Here is a 19463-nt window from a genome sequence, read left to right as displayed (position 1 = left end):
GCTTTGCTGGGTGTGGTAGAGCCGCTTTGCTAACTTTCTGGCAGGTGGGTTGCTTACTGGAAGGGACTGGTGCAGTGCTCACATCCCAGCAGAAGTTGGGTGGGTGCTCCTGACCATGGGCTCACCTGGTAGCTAGCTGCAGTCGTAGGTTTTAATTTAAATATTTCCCACTGTGTCAACACTACATCAGGGTCATAATGGAAAATTAAAATTGCTGCTGCCAGAAATGCATGTGTCTTGGGGGGGGGGGCATGTTAGGACAGGGATCAATGTTGCTGAGCTCTAATGGGGGCACTTGAGCCCTGGAAGCTGCCTGCAAATGCTAGTTCCTGGTGCAGTAAACCATGGTCTGCACCAATGGCAGTAGAGATGTGTTGCTGCACCAAGGTTAGCTCCAAAAATTAAAAGGAGGGAAATTGCATCTGATGAAAAGGCATGCAAGCCCTGCAGCACTCCTGACCTCATAGCCATAGTTAAGAGATGGGACAGCATCAGGCTCAGGTAATTCCTGTAATAATAATAATAATAATAATAATAATAATAATAATTATTATTATTATTATTACAAAGCCAAAAGGAGGAAATGGAAGAAAATGTTGAAGGTGGGGAGGAAGAGAAGAAAAAAGCTATTGAGGAGCACATCCAAACTACTACTCATTTTTATTGTTCCTTCAGTTTTGATTGATCAGCCACATGAGATGCGATACATTCTGTAGCAGCTTGAGCCCGTAATAGTGAAGACTTGTAAAACATGCTCTACTCGTATGCATTACAAGGCTGGAGAGTGATAAATATTTATAGGGGGACCATTATGCAGCACTTATTCGCCTTCATTCATGCATTAATGTCAGATTATCATTTAAATGACACAGGTGTGATATTCTTCATTCTTCCATTACTGAGTGTCCTTAGGTTTAGGCCCATTTGCAGTCACCTGTGGATACTGTGGCACCTACACCCGTTTGCCCCATGGAGACGTTCAGAGTCATCAATGCAATCCAAAGCAGAAAATGCATAGAAGAGAGAGGAGTGGATCCTGAGCACTTAAATTGACACATAACATTATACAAGAACTAATATACAGCTAGCCTTTTCCTCTTCTGAAACAGACAGCAAGTAATAAGACTTAAAACAAAACAAAAAAAACAAAACAGCCTGGCACACTATCGACCTTATTTTTGGAAACGTGTGCCAAAGATGTTGGGCAACCCTTAGCAGAGACTCACCTAGCCCACCAAACATAGGTAGCTTGGGAAAAATAAAGTAGGAAGGATTGGGGAGTTATTAAGCACTTTGAGCATCTCCATTGTCTGTGATGTTGTTTATAAATGCTGAAATGTATTTTTCACTGTTTTACTTACGAGATGTGCTGGGTAGCATAACAATGTCCAGGGACCTCTTCCTGTATTTTCTCCACAGAAGAATTCAGAGGAGTCACTATTGTGGAACTGATTAAAAAAGAAGGAAGCACCCTTGGCTTAACTATATCTGGTGGTACAGATAAAGATGGTAAACCAAGAGTTTCCAACCTGAGACCAGGAGGGCTGGCAGCAAGGTAAACCAATCACATTAACAAGGATAGATTTCATTGTCTTGGGATCATGCATCACCAGGGACCAGCAATTTGTTCAAAGCACTTTTTGCATGTTGGATAGCTAAAGAATAACTTCTTTCAGCCTCACCTCCTAACACAACTTTACTCGTTATGATTCAGTGGGTGCATATTATAAACCCTTTTCTCATTTCCCTGAACCTTCCTTATTAAAAAATAAAGAAAAATGCTTTTGTGCACGGTTATCAAGTAATATCTGCTGTTACTTTCCATATGGAGTTTAAGTTCACATTCCTCATTATGTAGGTAGTTCTCTCTATTTAATAAGCCAGTAAGGATGTAATTGCAGATCATGCAAATTATGAAAAGGGTGCTGGAAAGATGCAATTGAGATGTTTTGTTGCATTTATTACAGGAGCGACCAGCTAAACGTTGGTGACTACATCAAGTCAGTGAATGGGATTAACCTGACAAAACTTCGCCATGACGAAATCATAAGCCTGTTGAAGAACGTGGGGGAAAGGGTGGTGCTAGAGGTAGAATACGAGCTGCCACTAGCGGGTTAGTACCTCCTGGATGGAGTTACTACTGTAATGTTTCAAGATGTAGGTGGCTTCACCTCCCCTCCTTCCCTCTTCTACAAAAATTGGTTTCAACCATCAGATCATTCAGCCATCTTGCTCCAGTTAGTCTCCATTGACTGGCGGCAGCAGCAGCTATCTGTAACATTTCAGGCAAAGGTCCCTTCCAGCTTTGTTCTAGGAAATTCTTTTAACTGGAAATGCCAGTGATATGAAACCGGGAACACTTCCAGTGACTAGGTTGGATCCAGAATTCTGGATGCTGTTGCTTGTAAACATTTAGCAATCCTCAAGATTTTACAGGCAGTAGCAGATGGAGAAAACAAACTGTTTCCACCTGTAACTGGTGCCACAATTCCACTGTCTATGGATATTTGAGTAGATGACCGATCAGATTCTTATTGACTCACAAACTGAAGCATATGCTCTTGATGGTGATATTATTACCATTCTTTGCATTAATGGCCCATCTTTGCTCCAAGGAGCTCAAGGTGGCATTTTTTTATTTATTTAGGTAATAATTTTTTTATACTGCTTGGTAGTAAAAAACAACAACAAAGCCCACTCAAAGCAGTTTTAAGTATGACTAGCATCACATTTCCTTTAGGAGTGTTCAATACAGGCAACCTTCCTGGCCCTGCGTGCACCAGCGGAGCATGCATAAGCCTGCCCTCCTGTCCCCCATCCCATTCCACCCCATTCTGCCCTCTTCTGGGTCCAAAATGACCCACGCATCAGTGGTCATATGTCAGTTGAATGTGCACAAAATGGTCACTGCCTGTACTTTAACCATGCTTTCTACTTTATAATCAAACTATTCTTTTAGCTGTGAAGATTTGAACATAGTCATCTAGGGTTGCCTGCAGGCTTTTTGCCTAAGATACCTGACAGTCCAGTAACCACTGCCAGCTTCTGAAAGGTGCAATCAGATTTGAAGCTTCCAGGAAAAGGGCAATGGTTTGCTTTAGTACAGTATTATGTATGCATTAAGAGAGCTTGAGGGCAGTCTAGAAGATTGGATCTTGATTTAGCCATATTTTTAATTCTGTTTAATAGCTTCATATACTTAAGGCAAGCATTCTTTTTACCTGCTTCAAAAGCCCCTCATATTGCAAGATTTTTGAATGTGATTAGGCAAATTTTCGTATCTGATGAATAATTTTTTTTAAAAAAAAGGTTTAAGGATGTCAATTCACCCCTTTTCCTCCCTATCTCTAGCCCCGGATAATAGTGCCGGCATCATTCCAAAGACCATTGAAGTCACCCTGTACAAAGAAGGCAACAGTTTTGGATTTGTACTACGAGGTCAGATTCTCTTTGGTTAATGATAAAACTACATTGTTGGGACATGTAAAAGTGGGGGCGGGGATAAAGCCAGCTATTCTGTATAAATCAAAATCCTAAGCTAATAATCATACAGGACAATCTTCGAAGAATGCTGACAAATACAGTTTTGGGGTTCCATCTTTATTTCAGAGGTTCTTTGGGTTGCATCCATCAGAGTCACATGGTTCACAGAATGACTTCTGCTCAATGCAACAGAATGTCTCCCCTCTGAAAGCCCCTCAGATCTGTTTGCGAGAGTTGGGGTAACCCCAGATCAGATTTGGGGGTGTGCAGTGGGAGGAGAGGGAAGGAAATTTCCATTAGCAGATGCCTTTCCATGCTCATAGTGACTCATTGGATTGAATCCTTTAATAGCTGGGCTGGAGAAGGGTTCATGTCTTCTGCTATGGTACAGATTTTTCCTATCTCAGCATTACAGCATTTATTTGTGTGTGTGTTTTTGCAAATTTGTTACAGGAGGAGCCCACGAAGATTGGCACAAATCCAGGCCATTAGTACTGACATATGTTAGGCCAGGTGGTCCAGCAGACAGGTAATGTTCACATTTAGCAATGGAGCTTAAACAAATAGGTGTTTTCCCAACCAACCTACCTGAAGCTCCTAGTACAGGGATGATGGGAGTTGTAGTCCCAAAACATCTGGAGGGTGGAGTTTGCCTATGCCTGTCCTAGTAGGTCTGCATACCAGCTGTATATCTAAGTTTGATATCTGGGCGTACTCTCTACATGTCTCTTTTTCTCGACTTTCCCCCAAATGATCACTAGCTAGTGTTTCAAGAGACTGAAAATAGTTTCAGGCCAAATTCAAATACTGATTTCCATGCTTACCACTAATTTGTGCAACTGATTTTAAAAATAGCTGTTATGTATGCTCTAACTGAGGCAGATGGTGGATAGATTGTTACAAGATCCCTTGTCTCAGCCTTTACCAATATGGTGCCCTCCAACTGTTTTAGATTACAGGTGATGGAGTAATTACTACTACTACTAACAACAACAACAACAACAACAATTTATTTATATGCCGCCCATCTGACTGGGTTGTCCTAGCTACTCTGGGCGGCTTCCAACAAACACAGGAAGACATCAAACGTTAAAAACTTCTAAACAGGGCTGCCTTTAAATGTCTTCTAGAAGTCAGATACTTGTTTATTTCCTTAACATCTGATGGGATGGTGTTCTACCTTGGTCCAAAACAGCTGGAGACCAGTATGGGGATAATTGTTCAAGCAGCAACATCTGTGCCATTAAGTGTACCTGGAAAGGGGGCCAAAGAAATATTTGTCTTGGTAAGCTAGTTATGAACTGACTTCCCCACTTACTACATTTGAACGGCTTCCCAATTACACATGCTCCCTGGGCGACTCATAAGAATGAAATCCAACATAATACAAAGCACTAAAGGTAGCAAAGAAACATTGTTCTTTCCGGCAGATGTGCAATAAACGTAAAAACACAAGCTGTTTGAAAAGCTGGTTTTCTGGTCCACATATGCTTCATTTGGGGGGTCTGTCTGTCCTGGTTTTGGATGTGTTAAGAATTGTGTGCAATTTTCCTGCAGGGAAGGGTCTCTGAAAATTGGGGACAGGCTACTGAGTGTTGACGGGATTCCCCTTCACAGTGTGAGTCACGCTGACGCATTGAACATCCTTCGCCAGTGCAACCAAGAGGCACTTTTCCAGATTGAGTATGATGTCACCATAATGGGTAAGGGCTTTTGGATTCCCTCGGGGAGGGGGCACAGGCTTTGGCCATGGGGAGGGAGGAATTCATTTGCATTTTCTCCTCACCCAGTGCAGAATATACTGATCTGTAGGTAGTGAAAATGTAAAAGTTTAAAATTACCACAGCGGCCAAGAGGAATGGGCTAAAACTTTGTAGTTTTTTAAAGCAAGCTTAGGATAGATAATTGAGTTTGGAGGTGTGCTCCTGGAGGCATACAGTAAATCTAAACTAGGTATGCTTTCTAAGGGACATTCAGTACCATTCCCAAGTTCTGCTTCCCAAATTTCATGCACCAGTTTTCTTAAGCAACAAGTGCATAGGCTGAGACAAGTTAGCTGATCGTTATCAACATCACAAATTAATACAAAATGATGGAGTTGCAGGCAAATACTTTGCTGCAAATGTTACAGTTACTACTGAGAAAGAGCAGCGAAACAATGGATTGTCTTCTCTAGGAAAGCTGTAGGGTGTTTTGCAGAAGACATATAGACTTGGAGGTGGTTATAGACACAGAAAGATTGGCTCTGATGGAATGAACCCTGATGTCATTATGAAACATGGCTTGATGTTTACTATATAGCAGAGAGTGTAAATTTCCCCCAGAAATTTAAGCCTATTAAGCCTTCCATTGTATGTTAGGGGCAGGTGACTCAGCTGAACAAAGAGAACATAAGCCAAGCTTGGTGGATCAGGGCAATGATTTAGTCCAGCATCCTGTTCTCACAGTAGCCGACTAAATACCTGAGGGAAATGCAGTGCCCAATGCATAAAGGTCCCAAATAAAGTAAAAAAAATGACTTGAAAAATAGAAAATTATGCTCTTTGGCACATGAACATTAAACTATTGCGGGGTAAAGGAGAGCAGATAACCTGCCAGGTGAATATTCCAGACAGGAAGATCTAGTCTCCTGTCCCCATATCCTTAAATCACCTGAAATGCCAGTAAATGCAAGAAAATATTTGTTTCTAGGTTTTAATGTATGCCTTCATTCAGATCACATTCTTCCATCTATGTTCAAAGAAGAAGAAAAAGGAAAGTGCTTTGTGTTCTCATGCTTTGTATTCACAGACCGAACAATATAATTGAAACATTCATTTATAAATTGTTATCTATAGTCATCTGCTGCTTATCTTGTTAGCAAAGGAGAAATATGGGAGTAGAGAATATGCAGAAATTGGCTATAGGAGGGAGCATAAACAAGGGATTTTATGGTGTCCTTACGAAAGGATGTGTTCCCCACTCTCTGGCAAAATTGTTCAAAGACAAGAATATAAAGTAGTGCCTATTAAAATCGATGGGGTGCTTGAGACTTGCCTGAATTTAAATCTGCTGCTGGCCCCTTATGAACCCTGTTTCCCACCCTGCACAGCCTGTATGTTTTCTCTTCTCCTGGTTTTCCTAATGCTAGAGCACATACGTTCAAAAGACCCTCAGTGTTCGCATCTCTGGCTTCAGAGCTGGACGTCAAAAACTAAAAATTGAATCTAGCTGTGATGAAGTTACAGTAAATTTTAGACTCTGAACTTAATAATCTTACCCTCTTTAGATCTGCATTACTTCAAAACGTGGCAATGTTAGCTGACAGGGGGTGGCTTCCTCCTGCTGCTCATTCTGCTGGGTTGGGGACTGAACTTGTGCCAGAAAGTCCTGCGCTGACACGACTTCAGTGGTTCCTAATCTCTTCCTGGTGTACGTCATAGCCAGAAAGAGCTAAAGCCCCTTGCTGATGCTCAATGAGAGAGGCAGATTTGTCTTATTCGTGTCTGTTCCCTGAGTAGAAGACAGGCAGTGGTGGCCTGGCCTGAGCAGAAGATTTGCTTGATTTGTATTGTAGGCTTTTGCCGGAGATGCAGGAGCCCAATGCAAAGTGTTTTATAGGCACAGCATCTATTGAAGCCTTTGAATTTCACGGAATTTGTGTAGGAGGATGTAGCTGCTGTGTGGCAAATTAGAGCAGTTCATGCCAGAAAATACGGAACAGAATGTGCAGATGATGGGTTTAAGGGTTACTGCTGAGTCCAAAGCTGTGCTGGCTGCAGAAGCGCGGTGAACTGTCGCAGAGTGCGATGCCTCTCGGGGGTGGGGGCAACAGACTGGACTGCCTATTTTTAAAGCCTTTCCCCCTGCACTTCTCATTGTAAACAAAGGAACCGCATCATCCTGTTTAAGCTCTGGAGCAAAGAAAGGTGGGCGGAGGGAGGGGAGAGAATGGTACCCGGTTATGGTTTCGTTTTAGTAAATTCTGCATTTCAGAATGCTTCAAGTTGTGCCTAGGGACTGTGGAACGGCTCCCCACCCCACAAATTGAACACTGTCAATGTGCAGCTAGATTGTGCGTGTATATATAAAATTGTTGGAGAAGTGTTTAGATATTTTGCATGCAATATATTCCAAACTTGGAGGGGGGGTCAGAACTAAGCAATTTTTGACCTTTTAATGGAGATAACAGCATTACTCTAACCCAGAGCTTTCCATACTTTTCATGCTGGTGACACACCTTTTAGACACGCATCATTTTGCATCACAGTAATTCAGTTTTATTATCCAGCCGGAGGTTAAACTAACATCTTTCCAGCCCCAAGAGGAGTGTGAGGAGCATTCACACAACACACCTACAAACTGCAGTGGACACACTAACGTGTCGCGACACACAGTTTGGGAAGCTCTGCTCTAACCAAAATCAAGGGCCAATTGATAACTCAGATAACTCGGATTACGTGTCCTTGAGTTCATGTGCAGATCAGAGAAGGCAGGAGAAAGCAGGCCCATGCAGAGCTTGTCTGAGGCCCAGGGTGGGAATCTGGTTCTTGGCATGACAGTGTATGTCTGGCAGGCCCCTGGTGGATCACCCTCCCCCTCAGACAGCTTTGCCTTCTGAGGCCTGGGGCAAGTGTACCCGGCTGCCCCCGCTCCCTGCACAGGCCTGAAATAAAGGAACTTAACCCTTTCTCCCCTACTACAGTCCTGAGTGGGAAACACTTTCCTGAAGCTGATATTTGCTTTTGAGAGGCAGGGAATCTCATATCAATGTCAAATTTAGGGTTTTATTCAGGAAATCAGCTGAGGAACAAAGATTTTAATTTCCCCATCTGCACCTTTTCTGATCACATTAAGTACTACCTCATAATATTTTTTTAAAAAAGCCTGCATGCTTTGGGGGAGGGGTGCACAGTGGTACCTCGGATTACAAACACTTTGGGTTACAAATTCCACTAGCCTGGAAGTAGTCCCTCAGGATGAGAATGGAAATTGTGCAGCGGTGGCGGTGGTGGTGGCAGCAGCAGCGGGAGGCCCCGTTAGCAAAAGCGTGCCTCAGGTTAAGAACAGTTTCAGGTTAAGAACGGACCTCCATAACGAATTAAGTTTGTAACCCGAGGTACCACTGTAATATTATTTTCTTGAGCTTTCATAGCTGGTCACACACAGAAAAAAAATACACAGCATCACACCACATGTAGGTCACTGTGTGTTAAACTGGACTGGAGCACATCATGGTGTAAGCAGGAGAGGACCATGTTTTGCTTGGTTCCTCCATTGAGGGGGTAGGAAATCCTACATATGTAAAACTAGCATGTCACAAAGAAGGCTAGGTGAGACCTCTTCTCCTTGATGTGTGGTGGAGCAGTATTTGATCATGCATTCCCACTTACACGTTCTGATGTGCTGCAGTCAAGTACTACCCAGATTATAAGTTGTTTGTCTACACCTTAGGCCCTGATATAGTGGCCATGTGTCCTAATTTACAGAGCCCAGTTCTCTATTTGAAGGGTTGTCCACTTTAAAAATAAAGAGCCAAAGGAAGGAAGGGAGAGCAGGGACCTGGAGTTTGCCCATCGACAGTTGGTTACCCACATAGCAGACTGAGCAGGCATGCAGGTCACAGCCTTTCACACTGTGGTGAGATGTATCATGTTTCTATTTTAAATTATAGAAATTGTTTCTAAATTTGCCTCTGTACATGTAAATAAGCACATGCAAATTGGCACCCAGCCTGCATTGTTGTTTGTGCAGCGCATCATTGTCTTTGGGTTCTTAATTGCCAATCTGTCCAGCAGACATTCATCTCGTATCTACAAGGGGGAAACTCCCCAGCCCCACAGTGCAGATCAATAAAGTACAGGTGTAGCAATTCAGCCTGACTTCTTAACTTGGGATTTCTGCTTCCAGAATCTGTGTTGTCTCACATCAAAATGTGGAACATGCATGTCCACCCAAGAGGCCATGATTTAAAGCCGACTTTCCTTCACCTCCCTGGTGCCCTCCAGGCAGTTTTGGACTACACCTCCCATCATTCTCTGCCAACACAGCCGTGCTGACATGGGCAGTTGGGACTTGTAGTCCCAAACATCTGGAGGGCACCAGGTCATCAAAGGCCAGAGTCGTTCTGCTTGCCAGTTTTCCAACTGAAACTCAGATGTGATTTTCAGTAGCTCCTCAATGATACCTGGAGTTGGAAAAAGAAAAAAAAGCACTGCAGAATATAGAGCAAATACGCATTGACAGAAATGAGGAAAAAAATATTTTGCAGATTGCAAACAACTGACATAAGAATAGTCTTTCGAGACATCGGTCTAATTCATGTTTACTGTATATGGTTGGGTGATGCTGATAGGAGCTGGCTTATTGAAGTAAAGCGCATCAGAGTGAATATTTCCTTGCTTTTCTGCCTTGTAGGCACATATATTTCTTTGGGTTTGCTTGCTTCTTTATATCCGCCAACATGTATTCCCTTATTGTGACACTTTTATTCCTGAAGTTTTCTGTCCGGGGTGATGGTGGGGTTAGATGCCTCATGCTTCTAAGCTTTTGTTCGTAACACAAGAGCTCTTGACATATTTTGAACGGGACAGAAAAAGTGCTGGGAAGCTGTTCCCTGTGAAGGAAAACTTTTTCTTCCCTATTAGAAATTCTGGGTTGTACAAATTTCATGGATAATTTGGGGGATTCTGATCTGCAGAGCTGGTGCCATAGCTGGCAAGTCTCTTTGAAGAAGGACCAAAGAAGGCTTACAGCCTTCAAATTAAAACAGAACTCTTACCCCAGATTCGTTCCAACTGCCTTTTTATTTGACTTTTCCCAGTATATCTGAAGGGTGCATACCTGCTTCTCTCTCCTAGCTCCTATGTGTCCACCCCTCAGTGGACACAAATTAAGTACTTAGTTTTAAACCAGTCACTCAACTGATAGCTCCTAATCCATATGTTAAAAGGTGGAATGAAAAGCTTCCTAGCCGTTACTTTGAGAATTAAAGTGAGAGACGGCTCCTGGTGTGTCTTTGATCTGGGAACACAAATGTTCAGCTAACCAAGTAATCCTATACTTGAGTGAGAAAGCTACATGTTGATATTTTCCCAAATGGAGAATGCTGTCATTTATCAAGGATCTCCAAGGTGTTTTGTGGCGGTGGAATAATGGGGCATGTTCACATTACTGCCTTAGAGCACAGTGATGTTGTTCCTCCCTCTCCCAATGCATTTCCTAGTTATTCAACATCAGCACAGCTTCATTGGTGTCAGATTCATTTCTGTTTGTGTACACACCAGGAGGCATTGATGGGCAGGGATGTTGTTGCCCCATGAAAAGGTGTGCATGCCATACTTCACATGCCCTCTGTCATGTTGCATGAATCTGGTCCTTCCATCAGAATCCTAATTTTTGGCAGTGGCTGATCAGTTATGCTGAGCAACTGGGTTGTACCTTGCAATGGATTGTATGGCGCATCTCCTGTGTTTATATGTATCCTCTGCCCATACCAAATGCATCTGGAATAATATTGGCTGGTTTTGTGAATTTCGAGGGTCTTGTAATGGAGGCATTACATGATCCTGTCTAAAGCGCAGAAGGGGCATGGAAATCTGAATCCTCCGACAGAAATCTGAGCCCTCCACCCCCACGTCAACATCAGCTTCAGCTGGAGCTCCAAAACAAGAAGTGAGGTGACTGAGAGAAAAGTAGGAATCTTTATGTTTTGGGGTAGCAGACAAATGTCAATAAATATTATAAGTGTGCAGTGATGAAAGGGCTTCAGGGAAGTAAAGCCAAGAAGGATTTATCTCCTCTCAGCTGGGCGCCCCTACTTTTTCCTTAGGTGGGCTGCGTTCTCTCTTCCTCTCCCACCTCACTTCCCACATGATTGCAGTAGGATTTAGCGCTGTCATGTCTACCTTGGCCTTTAGAGAAGCAAGGGGAGGAATGGCAGCTTGTTGTCTTAAGTTGTTTGGTGGAGTGACACAATCAAACATGAAGGATGCGGAAGCTTGTAGTATCCTTTCCAAGGGAACTTCGGTGTCAAAGCCAAAGAAGAAGAGGGATGTGTTTGTGAGCAGCAAGAGGAACATTTTGAGTGCATGTATGTGCAATATATTGCTATGCTACCCCTGCTTCTCTGAAGGATAAGAAGGTCCAGGGAACAATGCTTATCCCAGTGGTGTTTCCTCTGGAGGCAGATTACTAGAGGTTTGTGGCTTTTGCAATATCCCAGTTTATTTTACATAATAAACAGGTTGGGCATAGGAGGCATATCCTTCTATTGTTTGCTTTGATTCAGCAGTAAAATGTGGGTTTTCCTGGGGAAAATGCCAGAAGAAACAAAAAACAACCACCATTTGGGCACGGAGCTCCAAATCCCAAAACTGTTCCTGCAGATGCAGCACAAAGGAAAGTTCAGAGGAGCCCTTTAACACACCAGCAGACAATTAGAGATTCATTGCTTTCACATTAGATCTCCAGAGACTGAATTGGATATATGTGAGGGGTGTCTGAACTGCTTGTCCAGCTAAAGGGGACGCCCTGTCTGTTTTGGGGACCTGCAGAAATAGTCCTGCTGAATGTTACACAGCAGGACCCCCCTCCCTCAGCTAACCTTCAAGCTGAGTTGGCAATGAGAATCTCACCTAGGTGACAAGGTTCAAGTCAAGTGGTGTTGCCCAAGACCAGAGATAAGGTACCTGGACCTGTATGCCCTCCATTCTCCATGCCAATTCCAAACATGCACTTGTTTGTTGCGTCTTCCTGCAGATCTTTAAGCATCTTTAATAAAGCACACCAAATACACTTCTCAGAGTCTTCGCTTGGGAGTGGGGTTGTGCGTGTGCAAAACTACATCACAGCAGTCCATCACTAGGCCATGGGGAAATGATTGATATTGGAGAAACGTTAAACAGATCTCTTTTCCCAGCTCCCCATTCTTCTTCTTGTTGAAAGCTGGGTGACCTTTAGGGGCAAAGTATATTTCTGTCGGAGTGGTTTGATCTTCCTTTGACCCTCTTTTGCCGCTCCTAGTATGTTTCTGCTGCAACTGTTCATCTGCTGCTTTTCCTGTTTGTAATTTGCAGGCAGACCCCTACCCTTCCTAATGGTGCTGAGAGGCCAAATTCATTGCTTGTAAAGCATTTTGCAATTCTGACGGTGTAGTCAATACAATCGTGCAAGATATTATTACCCTTTCAGGGCTAGCTTCCTTTTATTGATTATTTCTACATGAATTATAAAAGCTGCTGCTATGGTGGGGTGGACAGTTTGCGGGGGGGGGGGCGGGTTAGCTGTACATCTCTGCCCTTAGCTCAGCAGTAAGAGATGTCAAGCTCTTGATCGTTCACAGTGCCATATTTAAGCAGACCACTGTGCCTGAAAACAGTTGGCTGAAGCTTTTCAGTAAGAATTGCGTGGACAATATGTTAATATGATGTAGCTTAGCTGTGGCTTCTCCTGCTTCCTTCCAGTGTTCCTGTGTTGGAATGCACCATTTAAGAGTTCATGGGGTCTATTTAGAGTCTGTTACTTCCCACTGGCCTGTCCGCACTGATGGATTTATGTACTGCCAGTAGATCTTGAAGTCCCTGCCCTAACACCATTGCTCCACCTTCCTCACCCCAAATAAGCAAACTGATACAGACTTAACTCAATTTGCCTTTAAAACAACAACAACAATTTCAAAATAGTACTGACAACACACCTTGCTTCTGCTGCCTAGACCCTAATTTGAGCCAAGTCAGAGATGTGTCTTCTGTAAGTTCAGAACTCTATATTTAAACCTGGCACAGAACTTACCCCACTCTGTGACCTCATTCAGACATCACAGTTAACCGTGGTTTCCTTCACTGGGAATGAGCCATGGCAAGCCTCATGGCAAGCCTTATGCTCGCACAGCCCGCTCTCTCCTTTCCTCTTCTCCTTCTCCTGTGAGGTGTTTGGAAGTGGTTAATACAAACCACAGTTCCCCAATACATCCAAACTCAGGGAATTCATTCAACCTCTACTTAGGGAACAAACCAGGATATGAAACTGTGGTTTAGCCCTGGCTCATTTTTGCTTGGTCACATAGTGGCAACTCACGGTTTCCCATTATGTCTGACTTCTGATGGCCTCTCCCCTAATACAATACAGTGTGTGATGCCATTGCCTTGTGCTCGACACTGCCCTGGTGCTGACGGCTGATTATGTGAGGCTGTGCTGGGGGAGCAGGCAGGAAGTAAACAGCGTTATTGTAGCCTGAATCTGGCGATTGGTTCCTCTACTCTGACTGTCAATAGCTCTCAGAGGTCTCAGGCAGACGTGTTTTCCAGTCCTGAATGAACCAGAAATGCTAAAGATAGAACTCTGGGCCTCCTGCATGGGAAGCATCCCTTCTAAGCGATAGACCTTTCCCTAAACTATACTAGACGTTAGCAGGAGAAAAAGACATGGAGAAGAGCAACAGCTCGATGGCACCTGGTTCTGCCCTCAGTGAGTTCTGCCCCCATTTGGATGGGAGATCTCTGCTCAGCATTGCACATGGGAGTCAGAGCCAGAGGAAGAATAGCCGCCTTGTTCACTTTACCTGATGTCAGCAGCATGTGGTGTCTGATACTCCTGGCTCTTGGCAATGTTGCTAACGCAAACGTTGCCAATCAGTCTGGATCTTCTGGCTGGGGGAAATGAAAGCATCTGACGCCTTTAGGTTTGTTGCATATCTTTCTATATTCCTCCCTGGAGCTAACACTTCTCTTTTTTTAGTTCCCTCTTAGCTTTTCAATGCAAGCTGAAATTTTAAAATGAGACTTGAATTGGTGCTGTTTTTATTTATCCGGCATCTTTTAAACAAGACAGCTTGCAGCATTTTAAATGTGGACCTTTCCAGGCAACCAATAAAAAACCCCTCCATCCTTGTTTACAGTCACACCAGTGATAGCTTTGGGTTGGGTGCTAGTGGTAGAAGATCTTGCAGTGGATTAAGTAGGGTTGCAGTCTGGAAGGAGATTATAGCTCCCCTGCAGGGCTGATATTTGCATTTTTTTTATTATTATTAAACAGCAGAAGTAAGTGCTGAAACATCAGAGTGGGGAACTACAAAATTCATTCAAAGCGTTGGAAGAATGGTAGGGAGGCCAAAGGAAATTCACAAAACAGTAAACCAATGCAAAAGGGGAGGGAGGTAGCATGAAGAACTTAATTCAAGACCTTCCTAATCCCCCAATCTGTTTTCATAATGGCCAACCAGATGCCTATGAAAAGCCTACAAGCAGGACATAAGCACAATGGCACTTTACTGCCTTGCAGACCGTAGACAATAGGGACCCATGGCACACATGTCCCCGTGTCATTCACAACCGTGATTGAAGTGCTGGAGGCAGGGGGAGAATGCCATGTTCTCAACAGCCAAAAATATGCAGGTTTTGGGTGATGAGAAAATGTGGCTTTCCTGCAGGGCCAACATTGTGGTGGGGAAGTTGCCTGGATCCCCTGAAAACAGCTGAGCACCAGCTGTGCCTTTATTGCTCAAGACAATATTCTGGGAAGGCCCCTAGAAGAGGCAGTAGGGCCTGACCATGCAATGCTTTTCTGATATACGGATGAGGTTGGGGTTTTTTTTGGTTTGTTTTGCTAATTATTAAAAAGCTAGCTTAGCTCTGTAGTTGTCATGAATAACACCTTAATTGCATGGCTGCCATTTCCCCTCCCCTCCGCCCCCGTAATAAACTCTGAATCCGTATTACAGAAGCAACATAGATGCATCTTATGCCTTTTGAACTATATTTGTAAGGTACACAGCAAAATTGTGCCTAATGAGCAGTAGTTACCATGCTCTGTATATTTTGTATATGTACTCACTGATCCATATGACATGGAACCTGGAACATGAGACAAAGTAAAGGGCGCCTGTTAGTATGTAGGACAGGGATGTCCAACAGGTTGATCGCAATCTACTAGTAGATCCCCGGGAGGTTTTGGTAGATCGCGGTCGATCGCTGGGTCCTTTTCCTTAGCGTTGGTAAAATAGAATTCACCCCCACCCCCTCACCCAGGTCTGCATTGTTGCACGATCTGCAGAACGGAAGACGGGGTTTACTTGGCGAGGTTGTTTGTTTCCCCAGCGATCTGTTGGTGAGTGGTTGTTCCCCTTTCTCCCTTGATCTTAGGCTTGAATTCTCAAAAACTGGGGCTTTCCTTCTCCCTAAGAAAAGTTCAACAACTTTCCCCTGCACCCCAACAAAATGGGGCTTCCCTTCCTTAAAAAAAGCTCAAAAAAGGGGGTAGATCACTGCCAGTTTTTAATTCTGTGAGTAGATCACAGTCTCTTGGGAGTTGGCCACCCCTGATGTAGGATGTAGTTTTGAGATGCATTAGCCCAGGGATGGAGGACCTCAGGCCTGGGGGCCAAATGCGGCCCTTCAGGCATCTCTATCTGGCCCTCTGGATTCTCCCCAGGCCCCACCCCTTACTGGTCCTGCTTTTCCCCCTCTTGGAGTTCTTTTTTAACCTGACTGGAAAATGTCATTGAACTCTGATAATGCCTCCTGCTCACCTGGATGGAGGATACAGAGCGGGGAGTGCAAGTGAGTAGAAACAAGCCTACTGTGCAAAGGTAACGCTTTCCTTCTTTGTTCTGCCCATGTTGTCTCTGGCCCAGCCTACAACTGGCATGTGCCCAGAAGGAAATGTGGTGGAATGAAGTTCTCCATCCGTGGCTGGGACGTAGGGACCGATGGAGCTCTGAATCTAACAGGTGCAGCACACCCTGCAAATGGGCACAGACTTTTAACACCCTAATTCCAATGTCAAGGATCACTTTCTGAACTCCTACATACTCATTGCTGCACGGTGGCTGGCGAAAGCTGTGCTGTATCTCCTGTCTCCTGTACTCATTTCTTCTACAATCACCCGACTGAATAGTTTACTCTTTTGGTTAAACAATTATAACTTACAAAACATTGTTGGCAGGCAGTATGTCATCGACAAAGCATAGCTGCAGTGTGACGAAATGCCAGGCTGTGGGCACTGCAGGGTGCCTGAGGTTTCCCACGCGTGCATTTACATGGATATGTGCCCTAATGATAGGAGTCACTCAGGTGAGGTTTAACTCTTATAACCCATGAAGGGAAGCAGCTGGACCCTGAGGAAGGGCAATGCTAGCAACTCTCACTGCAAACATTTTCACAAAGCATCGGGCGGGGGGGGGGGGGCGGTTACCAAAAAACAGGGACCGGCTGTCCTTGAGGAACAAAGTCTGTATATACCAGCATTTTATCAGAATGGAAAGGAAATAGGCATGGTGGTGTGGGAGTGAAAAGCCTTGCTCTGACTCATCAAGAAGCAAAGAAGGGACTGCAGGATTTCCTTGAATTGATTCCATCAGCTTTTCCTTTGAAGTGACAGAACAGGTTAATATAGCACTTGCTGGCCTCTGTGTATCTGAGGTGCTCTGAACTTCCTGATTGCAGGCTATGTGGTGATTCATTCATTTTTTATCTTTTTAATGAATACTACTGCTTTGTGATGAGTTTCTCCTGCCTTGAGGGGAAGAGGTTTTGTGTTTCTAGGCTGATAGGTATTTCCTGTCTTGGGGGTGTTACTTTATCTGCCCCCTAACTACCTTCATGTTAAAAAAAGCAATTTCCTGTATTATTGAAAGGTATTGGATACTGATGTGTGCCAAGTCATCTGTCCTTTGATTTCTAAACATGCACTTATTGAATAAGTTCCCACCTAAGGTGGTAAAAGGTTGGCAATGACATACAGTTTGAAGCACATAAATTGAACGGTAATAATTTTGCAGAACAAGGGGATCACAGTTTCATTTTTTCTGCTCACAATAGTGGTTTTTTTAGATTTGCAAATGTCCCCCTTGGCCCAAAGAGGCTGGAACTTTCTTGAATTCTGAAAGTTTTCCTTTCCTATCTGTTGTCTCATGGAATAGAGTTAATTGCCAAAGAGCTGAGTTGCACTTACTAGGTCAAAGCAACAATCACTTTCTGCAAACTTTGAAGCTCATTTGCATGCCAGTGTAAGCTAACTTTACTAAATTTGAGCAGCTGGAAAGCTCAGATCTAAAGTCTTGCAGAGCTTAGTCTGATGCTATCTTTCTAGCTGTTCAGCTTTAGCTTAAGTAATACTTAATTAGATCATTTGAAACCAATCTAAACAGGAAATGCCAAGATTACAATTTACAAAGAGAAGAGAATTATGTTTGTATATACAGCTTCAGTCTCAATACTTAATCTCATAATGTGAGGCTTTAAAAATATGTTTTCCTATAGCCTTCATTTAGGAATGTGATCTGAATGAATATTAGATGTTCTTGTTTCTACTTGCATAATAGGTGAAGTAGTGAAAAGGAGAAATAAAGAACTATAGGAAAACTTGGAGCTATAAGAGACAGAAAAACATAGAAACAAAGTGACATGAGGCTTGGGGGGGGCATGAACTGATGGGGGGAGATTGACATCACACTTTGACTTGGTGATTTGAGAAAGCACCCCACTTGACCTTGTAATTCGTCCCCCATGCAAAGCTGTTTGCACACCCTAGTGGATATTATATCTGACTCCCAGTACACATCTAGATAGCAACATGGAAGAAATGCTGTTGGGAAATCCCTGTAGCCTTGGTGAACCTGCAGTCCAGTCTGTAAGTCTTTCTTACAAAGATGTGTGGACAAGCAGTCCAGACTACTGAGGAACAACCCCACCAACTCTCGAGGGTGCCATGTTCACCTCAGTCCTTCTTGTCTGAGATGCCAAGAAGCCACAGGGTGCCAAAGAAATGCTGGTTTCAGGGCCAGAGCATGACTCCCCAAACCCCACGTGTCTTTAATAATAAATAAATAAATAAATAAAGCAAAAAATCTACCAAGGAGGGACAAGTCTCGGTTCAGACTTCTGAGCAGTACACCAGAATAATAAAGGCTCAGTTTAACTCTAGCAGTTGATCTGTCCTGGAGCTATCCATGGTCCTAGCATCTGGCTAATCCCTTGGCCCTGAACCCTGCTTGCTCCAGCTGTTCTACAGCAGCTCCCCTGCAGTTTGTTCAGCTTCTGGTTTCTGCTCCCTGTTACCTTAAGCCTCTCTGCACTGCTCTATCCCGTTCTCAGCAGACATTGTCTTTTCACTGTTGACCTCAAGCCGTCAGGAAAGGACGACGGCAAAGATGGAGGGGTGGAGGGGGACACTGTAAGCACATTTGCCATATCGCGTGAAACAGCACTGGAGGTACCCCTTCCTTTTGAATTTTCAAGGGTGGCATAGATGTATAAAGGTTTGGCAACAGAAACTTCTGAATAAAGTTGGGGATATTGATGTGCCCTGAGTGTCCATATGTGTTTGAGCAGAGCATGAACACAACAGCACGCACTTTGTAGCCTGGCCAGTGTCCTCGTTGGGACGACTTGAGCAGAAGCAACTTTAAATGTTTTTGTTTGTTTGTTTGTTTGTTTTATAGATACAGTAGCCAATGCTTCAGGTCCTTTGCTAGTGGAAATTGCAAAGACTCCCGGCTCCGCACTAGGAATCACACTAGCAACAAACACCCATCGGAATAAGCAGGTCATAGTCATTGACAAGATCAAGCCAGCCAGTGTGGTAGACAGGTACGAAGCCAAACTCTGTTGGGTCTTCTCCCATCTCTACTTTGTTTCCCCTTTCCTCATACTTTAAATCTTTCCATCTCTTGAAACTAATGGGGCAGCAGAGGGGGGGGGGGGGTAGGGTGGTATTTGAAAAATGCATCAATATAAGGAATATGTGCCATGAATAAGGAATATCCAGTATATTCAATGGAGTTGGGGTGTTCAACAGCATAGGGGCACGGTTTTCAAACTGTGTCCTGGCGAACTGTGGATTTTTGGATGGGATGAATAACGGTAGGCAGGTTTCTCTGAAAGACCAGAGTACCAATTTTCTAACGCTATGTGCAGACACAGGGGGGTGTTTTAGGGCACTAGTTTTTGACCCTTTCAGTTTTGGGACTCACCTTTTAGCCTAAACAAGTCCTTGGGGACCCA

General features: G+C 43.7%; 1 protein-coding gene across 7 annotated transcripts in view; it reads left to right on the top strand.

The window, feature by feature from the left end:
* The window catches only part of GRIP2 (glutamate receptor interacting protein 2), a 385893-nt gene that overhangs the window by 317482 nt on the left and 48948 nt on the right, over window positions 1-19463 (top strand). For 6 of the 7 annotated variants that reach the window (XM_079964500.1, XM_079964497.1, XM_079964501.1 and 3 more), the window contains exons 3-8: window positions 1420-1555; window positions 1968-2113; window positions 3352-3438; window positions 3937-4012; window positions 5041-5186; window positions 18902-19049. In XM_079964500.1, the coding sequence (XP_079820626.1) occupies window positions 1420-1555; window positions 1968-2113; window positions 3352-3438; window positions 3937-4012; window positions 5041-5186; window positions 18902-19049 (739 nt within the window). The remainder of the gene's footprint in view (window positions 1-1419; window positions 1556-1967; window positions 2114-3351; window positions 3439-3936; window positions 4013-5040; window positions 5187-18901; window positions 19050-19463) is intronic. The other variant, XM_079964498.1, reaches the window with a different exon arrangement.

Source organism: Podarcis cretensis (assembly GCF_951804945.1).
Source record: "Podarcis cretensis genome assembly, chromosome: 2".
NCBI lineage: Eukaryota > Metazoa > Chordata > Lepidosauria > Squamata > Lacertidae > Podarcis > Podarcis cretensis.
This window is presented reverse-complemented; position numbering and strand designations above follow the sequence as displayed.